At 41.9% G+C, this 8,547-nt stretch overlaps 3 protein-coding genes across 3 annotated transcripts; 1 reads left to right on the forward strand and 2 right to left on the reverse strand.

Annotated features, from left to right (window-relative positions):
• Nucleotides 1-423: 423 nt before the first annotated feature.
• LOC143118290 (trypsinogen-like protein 3) lies at nt 424-2,372 on the forward strand. The gene is made up of 5 exons (XM_076279369.1): nt 424-513; nt 902-1,025; nt 1,183-1,442; nt 1,607-1,743; nt 1,946-2,372. The coding sequence occupies exons 1-5, from the start codon at nt 474-476 to the stop codon at nt 2,183-2,185; spliced, it is 801 nt and encodes a 266-aa protein (XP_076135484.1). The 5' UTR covers nt 424-473; the 3' UTR covers nt 2,186-2,372.
• Nucleotides 2,373-4,149: 1,777 nt separating this feature from the next.
• On the reverse strand, nt 4,150-5,278 carry LOC143118595 (mannose-binding protein C-like). Its single transcript, XM_076279622.1, has 4 exons — nt 5,056-5,278; nt 4,835-4,912; nt 4,660-4,734; nt 4,150-4,535 (listed from the first exon to the last, which is right to left on the reverse strand). Exons 1-4 carry the CDS (start codon nt 5,276-5,278, stop codon nt 4,150-4,152), a joined length of 762 nt encoding a protein of 253 aa, XP_076135737.1.
• Nucleotides 5,279-6,649: 1,371 nt separating this feature from the next.
• On the reverse strand, nt 6,650-8,346 carry LOC143118596 (uncharacterized). Its single transcript, XM_076279623.1, has 5 exons — nt 8,124-8,346; nt 7,901-7,996; nt 7,672-7,746; nt 7,256-7,534; nt 6,650-6,729 (listed from the first exon to the last, which is right to left on the reverse strand). Exons 1-5 carry the CDS (start codon nt 8,344-8,346, stop codon nt 6,650-6,652), a joined length of 753 nt encoding a protein of 250 aa, XP_076135738.1.
• Between the last annotated feature and the right edge of the window lie 201 nt (nt 8,347-8,547).

The following is an 8,547-nucleotide window of genomic DNA, read 5'->3' on the forward strand; positions in this document are numbered from 1 at the left end:
CCCAATCACAAGATGATTCCACAAGCAGCATGAAGGAGAGCACAGTCCGTGCACTGGCCAGATGAGATTTTAGGCCTGGCCCTAACTGAGAAGCACAACAAAAGGCCACTTGAATAAACAATCATGAACGGGTTATTGATAATCGCTGTGATTTTCTAGATGTTTCATCGTCACCAGTTTGTTATGGAGCAAGTAGCCTTCACAAGAGAACATTTAGCACTCTGTAACGTGCAGTGAGTGTTTTCCAGCAGACAAGTTGACACAGCAGGGTGTGGAGATCTCTGTTAACACATACTGTATGAGAAATTCCAAGCAATACGGACTATGATTTCAACAAACAGGAACTGTTCCAGGAAGGATATCGGGCACACATTGCACAATGCTCCCATTGATGTGCAGTTTCTCTCAGCTACATATAAAAGCCACCATCGGAAAGAATCCAAACTCAGACCGCACACACTTGAAGATCCAACATGAGGCTCCTGTTTCTGGCAGCTGCTTTGGGCTGTGTGGGTAAGATGAAACACTAGAGTCCCTCTCCGAGCCACTCAAAGGTTGCTTAGTGAAGGGGACGGAATAGAGGAATGGGCATTTGAGACTCGTTTATTTATAAGCTGAACATACCGTTCTCGTTTAATAATTTGAACATATATACAAACATGTAGCCCTAATGGCGGGGAAAGTACGATGTCAGTCAATGCTATTAAATTAGCAAATAGATTTTGCCTGGTTAATATTACTTTGACTTAGACTTTGGACTTTGTGCTTTGCTCATCATTACAATGTGATTGTTTTCTCAGTCTAGTATCAAAAGTGGCTGTAACTATGTGGCTGACTTCGATTGATTTCAAAAAATCTATAAGAAAAGTTGACTATGCTAATAACAACTAACTGTCCTCAGGGGTGAGTGTGGGCACAGACTGCAGTCCCTTCGCCAGGCCGTGGCTGGTCTCCCTCTCTTCTGGGCAGACTGGGGTGCTCCTCAATGAGTGGTGGGTGCTGACCAAATTCTCCTACTATGGCGGGTAAGTGCAACGAGCCACAGGCTCAGACAAGACAATCAAAGCAAAAGCAGACCTTTTGTCTTCATTCTCGATATGCTGGTCACTTCCTGGACTGGACTAATGGATGCTCTGATGCTGATCATCTGTATTGGCGTCTCTGATCATCATGCCCACACAGGTCCCAGAAACTGGTCGCTCGACTCGGGGTAGATGACCTGACTGGACAGTCAGCCACAGAGCAGAGGATACCTGTGGCCATGTGGATTAACCACGAGCCCTACCGCCGTCGTCGCAAGAGGAGTCCCGTAAATGACCTGGCGCTGGTGAGGTTGGCAGAGCCGGCACGGTTCACCCCCCAGGTCCAGCCCATAGCCCTGCCCACTCGATGCCCACAGACTGGGGAGCAGTGTGTGGTGTCCGGCTGGGGATCCAGGGGAGGTGAGTTTGAAAACAGGAAGCATGTCTCTCTCTCTCTTGCACATGGACATTCAAACAGACACTGTAATTGCACATGGATATTGAAACAGACACTGCAACTGAACATGGACATTCAAACAGACATTAATTTCCTCCTATTTATGTCTATTTTGTAACCACCGCAGGGACCGGAAGCAGAAAGCAACAGTGTCTGGTTCAGCAAGTTCTTAGTGATTCTGTCTGTAGGCAGCTCAACCCGATGTACTGGACGAGTAATATGTTTTGTACTAAGCCCCAGCACAACGCACAAGGCAACTGTTTGGTGAGTGAGTGTGTGTGCAGTGTGTGTCCATACATCACTTTGCAAAATGGCTCTATAGTCTAAGTTATTACATTAGCATACTTTGTTGCCGCAAGTTAACTCAGTCGGACAAGCCAAATTCTGGTCCCATGCAACCTATTTATACTGTTTTCTCTCTATCCCATTATTTTTATCTTTCTTTCTTTCTTTCTTTCTTTCTCAGAGAGACAGCAGTAGTATTTTGGTGTGTGGAGGCGTGCTGCAGGGTGTGAATGGCTTTGTATTCATATCTGAGGGATGCTCCTCAGGGAAGCCCGACACCTTTTCCAGCATCTGCCGGTACAGGAGCTGGATCAACACAGTCATGAGCACCATGTCTCCAACTGTGGGGCCACACACCACAACTCCACCCACCACTCCAATGGTGACCACATGGATGTGGCCTGATCATTTTGTATCTTAAATCAGTGTGTAAACTAGAAGAGCAAGCTTTTAACAACGCCAAAGTCATGGCTTTCATACTAAGAGAACACTAGTTATGCTTATGATAAATAGGATTTGGATAAAAATCGATACAAATGGAAAATGTAAATCTTGAATTTCAAATGTGATGGGAATAAATAAATAAATTTACTTCAGAAACCCTTTTAGCCTTTCAGAACATGTTCATTGTGGATTATTACAAAGTCCCTTCATTCTCTTTGTCTTCGTGCTGGTGTGATTATCAAATATTCCATTATGAGATATAGACCACATCAGACAATCAGCTTTGACTGAACCATTATGGGCCATATCTTACACCCGGAGCATTGCCGAGCCTGGCGCAACACAACCGTCTTCTCTAGTTTGTGGCCAACGGAGTTATTACTCCAGGTGCACACATTGCCTAAATAGCAAATGAACTAGCATAGTCTACCATACAGCAGTGTGTAATATCAGCGCTGCAGAGTTTTGCCAGTTCTGTGCAAAGCAAATGAAGTACCTTTCAAGAGCCCCAACGCCACTCCCTGCTCCTGCAGGTGGTCTATTTGTTACCCAATTGGTGACACAATGGTTGCTTATTAAAGCAATGCAATAATGTTCATAGTTTGAATAGCTACATATATGAATAAAAACACATACAATTCCAGTGCTCCAAAAATAAAAATATATAATTAATTTATTATGTTTTGCAATACTGATTAATTTGACATAAACAACTCTTAACACTTGACAACTATAGCATTGAGTCCATTCAATGGTAATGGATGGTGCACATTCTACTAACAACAGGGTCAACGTATGGTGGTTTTAGTAATGAAAAGAGAGTAAGAAACACCCTTTAATTAATTTTTATTAATTACATTTAATGTATCATTAAATTATTTACTGTTTATTATGGTATAATTATACAATCTAACCATTTAATTACACATAACTTACCGTTGTGAGTATTTACTTTACACTGTATAGAATCAGCATTTACAACAGAAAATGGATACTATCCTGAGTTTAAATATGGCATCTGCAAGCAGTAGGCAACTGAAATGTGTCAGTTGTTGCAGCATGAAGTTTGAACCTTTTTGTCACAGGATATTGCCACACACATTCACTAGATGGCGCTACTCAACAAATGAGTCGCAATGAGCTAGGGTGACGGGCCTCCTAAAGTCCAACATACACAGCGGAAAATACATTAAAGGTTCTGATATGTAAGATTAACATTTTTTAAAAATCCTCATGAATGATCCCATATTATTTTTTTTAAATTAGGTGACATCGCATTATTTCAATGTTTTTACCATGACATAAATTAATTATTTTCTTTTGATTATGAGAAAATATTTGTATTGTGTTGATTTTACGCAAGTTTTGGAAAAGCATGGTTGTCACTGGCCTGTCACTGTCACACTTTTCTGTTTGTCATTCAGATAATTAACAATGCCGTTGATATTCATAGCATATCACTGCAATGTAATGGCTTGTTTATTATTCATAAAGCAGTACCAATATTTTGTGAGCTATGTGAAACAAGGTTAACAAGCAGCAATATTTCAACGCAAAGTGGAATAACAATAATAATATACATAATATACATAATAATATCATCTAAACCTGTGAAATAATAAACACAAGTAAAAGATAAAGAACATAATACAGTAAGTTACTGATATCAGAGGTGGAAATTCCAGCTTCAGAGGGTCCTTCAACATATCAGATAATTTACTAATCAGCACAACTACCAACTCTTCAACCAGGTAGATCATCTAATTAGTGATATCACCTTTGTGCACAGGCTAAGGGAAGGACTTTAACTCTGGAGCTGAGGTTGCTCACTTGTTTTCTGATAAAAAGGATGATGTTCCCATGTTAAACTTGAAAATCAGGCGACTTACATTATTTTGATGCTTTTGCCATGATTGGAAATAATTGTTGTAATATTTCTCTTCAGTTGGTCATTTCACATATGATTAGATGATCAGTGTCACAGTTGACATCAAGCCATGTGCCAGATGCAGAGGTAAAAACACAATCCTCATTACCATTAAAGTTATTCGGCTCACCACTGTGCCACTTAGTGAAAGTTAACGGTTTGTCATTTAAGTCTGAAAATTGTCCCTCGTGATTCCTGTCTGTTGCTCCAATGAATGGGTGAGTGGACGGATAAACTGCATGCACATTGGCTAGCGCTTGGTTTTCCTCTTCTGTTCTTGGCAGCACAAGTGTGGCTCCAGCATCTGAGCAGAACTTCAGGCCCTCATCAAAAGTGGCCACAAGCCCATCAGTCACATAGTACTTCAGCCCAACCTTTCGGAAGGTGCGGTAACCTGAGGCTTTAAGAGATGAGGTAAATGTGCCATCAGCATACATTGCACTACCAAACATCCTTTCAAAGAAACTCTACACAACAGTCATGCCATTGTATACAATTTTTTAAACAAGAGTTTGCCACCTCACCTTTTTCTAGTAGAGAAAGTCTTCCTCTGAGAGCCAGGATCTCTGATATGAGCAAGCTGTCATTGGCCAAGGTCCCTGAAATCACAAGAGAAATTGTACAAATCAGTTAATTTAATAATCCTTTCAGCCACATTCCTTTGTACCATTTTGCCATTTTACCATTCCCCTGCATTACCCAATGCTCCTGGATCCCCTCTGTCCCCCTTTGGACCAGCTGGACCCCTTTCTCCTGGAGGGCCCTGCACTCCCACTCCTGTAAAGAAGACAAGCATGTGTTTGGGGTTTATACATGAATACATAGGAAGGTACCTGGGGAAAAACACACAAAAAACACATGCACACACACACGCACACACACACACACACACACACACACACGCACACACACACACACACCAAGATCTCCTTTGTCCCCCTTGGGTCCAGGAGCTCCCTCTCTGCCATCTTTCCCATCTCTTCCGTCTCTGCCAGGGAGGCCGTTGTGCCCAGGGGTGCCAGGTATGCCAGCGAGGGCTGGGCAGCTGAGGGCTGGAGGCTCCAGGGGTTGAGCTTCTCCCACGATGAGCAGCTGAATCTGCAGCAGCAACAGCACAGAGACACAGAGTGGGGATGCTGCCATGCTTTCACTAGCTCCTGACTGACCGTCTGAAGTGACCGAGAGATTCAGGTATTTATACAGATCCTTGTCCAGATCATATGCTGTAATTTAATCTGTAATAAGTAACCACTGCTATAACCTTTGTCCACTGTAATATCCTCACAGTCACCTAAATGTTTTAACAGACTGATTTTATTACTGCTTTATTAACTCTACAAATGAGGTTTTTTGTTTTCAGTCCTGTTGGTCTGTCTGTCAGCAGGATAATGGAAAACTACCTGTCTGGTTTTCATGAAACCTGATGGAAGGGTATAGGCTGAGGAATACCCCATTACAGCTTGGAGCAGATACTAATTAATTGCCCTGTCGGGACCTATTTCCCGACAATGACCGGCGTTCTTATCCCTTACTTACAACATGCAATCTGACTGCCCTTCTAGTGGTAACATAAAATAAGTTGCCAATGAGAGCTTTTGGGAAATGTGTAATAGCCTTCACAGGTTCCTCCACACATAGAATGTGTGTGTGTGTGTGTGTGTGTGTGTGTGTGTGTGTGTGTGTGTGTGTGTGTGTGTGTATGTGTGTGTGTGTGTGTGTGTGTGTGTGTCTGGGTGTGTGTATGTGTGTGTGTGTGTGTGCGTATAACATTTATGTAACATTGCAAATTTACTTGCAAATTACTATTAACGCCCAGTGCGCCCTAACCACCCTATCAATAAAAAAAAATCAACATTTGACACATACTGTACACAAAAGCAAACACACACATACACACACTCATTTACATACACAAAAGTTGCAAGAGTAGGGGATGGAGTAGGAGATGGAGACAAATTTAAAAGCATGATTTATCTTTGTGGAGAGAATGTGCAGGATCGAGCGCCGTCATATTTTGTTACAGACTTACTTAATATCATGTAGAATACAAACACATGTTTAGCTTAAACTTGCATGTATTATCAATACTGTCTTAGGGCAATGATAGAAAATTCTGTCTGAAAGTGGGGAGGGATTACAGCATTAAAGTCATTTGACCATTAAGAAATAATCCAAGTGTCGCCAGAAGGTGAGGTTCAAATAAGGTGACATTTTCCATACTGGTTCAGTGCTGTATTCTCTGCGAGTTGCGAGGTCCGAGGCTGTCATGCTTTGCCGTGCAAACGATTTATTTACTCTGTCACTGTATCTGAGCAGAGAGAGTGCTGGGTAAATTTACAGTTTGAGATCAGATGGGTATTATTTTTTTTTTTTTACCTTTTAGACCAAACTAGTGGCTGCTTTTATTGTTCTTGTTTTCCCGCCATTGATTCATTCCGATAAACATGCTGGCTCTCCCTCTCTGTTTATTCCAGTCTGTGGTGATAATATAAGATAACAGCTTATATATTCACATTATTTCTGTTGCTCTTCTTGTAAGTCGTTGACGTGTTTCCTTGTTGGTGTGCCCTGTAGTAGCCCCTCAGAGATGGTATCTTTACAAATGGATTATAGCAACACAGTTCAATTCTTTTACCCTCAAATAATGGCTTCATTAGTTTGAATTTTCATTATGCTGAATTAAATGAAACTTTAAGTCCTACACCATATTTTTTTCCAACCATTCACTTAAAGAGCTGTTCCTAATTAGCAAAACTATTCAGCCAGGTAGATAAGCTGATTAGTGATATCACTAAAGGCAGAGGAAATTCATTAAAGGGCCTTTACTTTCTGAAGCTGGAGTTGTCCACATTTCTCCACTATAAAGGATGAAAATATTTTAAAATGTTGATGGATGTTCCCATATTGAACTTGAAAATTAGGATACTCACATTATTTTAATGTTTTTGCCATTATTGGAAAGAATTTCATTTTCGTAAGGAGAAAACATTTTGTAATGTTGTAATGTTTCTCTTCAGTTTGTAATTTCACATACAATTAGATAATCAGAGTCACAGTTGACATCATGCCACATGCTTGACAAATAAGTAACAACACAATCTTCATTGCCATTACCGTTACCTGGCTGACCACTGTCCCACTTAGTGAAAGTTAACAGTTTGTCATTTAAGTCTGAAAATTGTCCCTCGTGCTTCCTGTCTGTTGCTCCAATGAATGGGTGAGTGGACGGATAAACTGCATGCACATTGGCTAGCGCTTGGTTTTCCTCTTCTGTTCTTGGCAGCACAAGTGTGGCTCCAGCATCTGAGCAGAACTTCAGGCCCTCATCAAAAGTGGCCAGAAGCCCATCAGTCACATAGTACTTCAGCCCAACCTTTCGGAAAGTGCGGAATCTTGAGGCTTTAAGAGATGAGATAAATATGCCATCAGCACATTGCACTACCACACATTGCACTACCAAACCTCCCTTCAAAGAAAGTGTACACAACAGTCACGACATTGTATACAATGTTTTAAACAATAGTTTGCAACCTCACCTTTTTCTAGTAGAGAAAGTCTTCCTCTGAGAGCCAGGATCTCTGATATGAGCAAGCTGTCATTTGCCAATGTCCCTGAATTCACAAGAGAAATTGTACAAATGTACAAATCAGTTATTTTACTGATCATTTCTGCCACTTTCATTTGTACCACTTTGACAGACATACTGTATTGTAAGTTGATCTCTGCAGTTATTCTCTCCAAGTGTCCACCATTCCCCTGCATTACCTGATGCTCCTGGATCCCCTCTGTCCCCCTTTGGGCCAGGTGGACCCACTGGACCAGCTGGACCCCTTTCTCCTGGAGGGCCCTGCACTCCCACTCCTGTAAAGAAGACAAGCATGTGTTTGGGGTTTATACATGAATACATAGGAAGGTACCTGGAGAAAAACACACAAAAAACACATGCGCACACACACACACACACACACACACACACACACACACACACCAAGATCTCCTTTGTCCCCATTAGGTCCAGGAGCTCCCTCTCTGCCATCTTTCCCATCTCTTCCGTCTCTGCCAGGGAGGCCGTTGTGCCCAGGGGTGCCAGGTATGCCAGCGAGGGCTGGGCAGCTGAGGGCTGGAGGCTCCAGGGATTGAGCTTCTCCCACGATGAGCAGCTGAATCTGCAGCAGCAACAGCACAGAGACACAGAGTGGGGATGCTGCCATGCTTTCACTAGCTCCCGACTGACCATCTGAAGTGACCGAGAGATTCAGGTATTTATACAGATCCTTGTCCAGATCATATGCTGTAATCTATTCTGTAATAAGTAACCACTGCTACCTTTGTCCACTGTAATGTCCTCACAGTCACCTAAATGTTTTAACACACTGCTTTTATTACTGCTTTATTTACTCTGCAAATGAGGT

The sequence above is a fragment of the Alosa pseudoharengus genome, unplaced genomic scaffold (genome assembly GCF_046254945.1).
Source record: "Alosa pseudoharengus isolate Yale_2024_CS ecotype anadromous, Long Island Sound unplaced genomic scaffold, YU_APseudo_1.1 YU_APseudo_1.1_scf_12, whole genome shotgun sequence".
Classification (NCBI taxonomy): Eukaryota; Metazoa; Chordata; class Actinopteri; order Clupeiformes; family Clupeidae; genus Alosa; species Alosa pseudoharengus.

Excerpts from the sequence above, each read along its gene's own strand:
- LOC143118290 (XM_076279369.1), top strand. The coding sequence starts at position 474 with ATGAGGCTCCTGTTTCTGGCAGCTGCTTTGGGCTGTGTGG. Across the intron at positions 1,026-1,182 it reads AAATTCTCCTACTATGGCGG|GTCCCAGAAACTGGTCGCTC; the intron begins GTAAGTGCAACG and ends ATGCCCACACAG. Across the intron at positions 1,443-1,606 it reads CGGCTGGGGATCCAGGGGAG|GGACCGGAAGCAGAAAGCAA; the intron begins GTGAGTTTGAAA and ends TAACCACCGCAG.
- LOC143118595 (XM_076279622.1), bottom strand. The coding sequence starts at position 5,278 with ATGGCAGCATCCCCACTCTGTGTCTCTGTGCTGTTGCTGCTGCAGATT. Across the intron at positions 4,913-5,055 it reads GGGGGACAAAGGAGATCTTG|GAGTGGGAGTGCAGGGCCCT; the intron begins GTGTGTGTGTGT and ends TCTTCTTTACAG. Across the intron at positions 4,536-4,659 it reads ACTTTCTCTACTAGAAAAAG|CCTCAGGTTACCGCACCTTC; the intron begins GTGAGGTGGCAA and ends CATCTCTTAAAG.
- LOC143118596 (XM_076279623.1), bottom strand. The coding sequence starts at position 8,346 with ATGGCAGCATCCCCACTCTGTGTCTCTGTGCTGTTGCTGCTGCAGATT. Across the intron at positions 7,747-7,900 it reads AGGGGATCCAGGAGCATCAG|GGACATTGGCAAATGACAGC; the intron begins GTAATGCAGGGG and ends TTGTGAATTCAG. Across the intron at positions 6,730-7,255 it reads GTGGGACAGTGGTCAGCCAG|ATACCATCTCTGAGGGGCTA; the intron begins GTAACGGTAATG and ends CCATTTGTAAAG.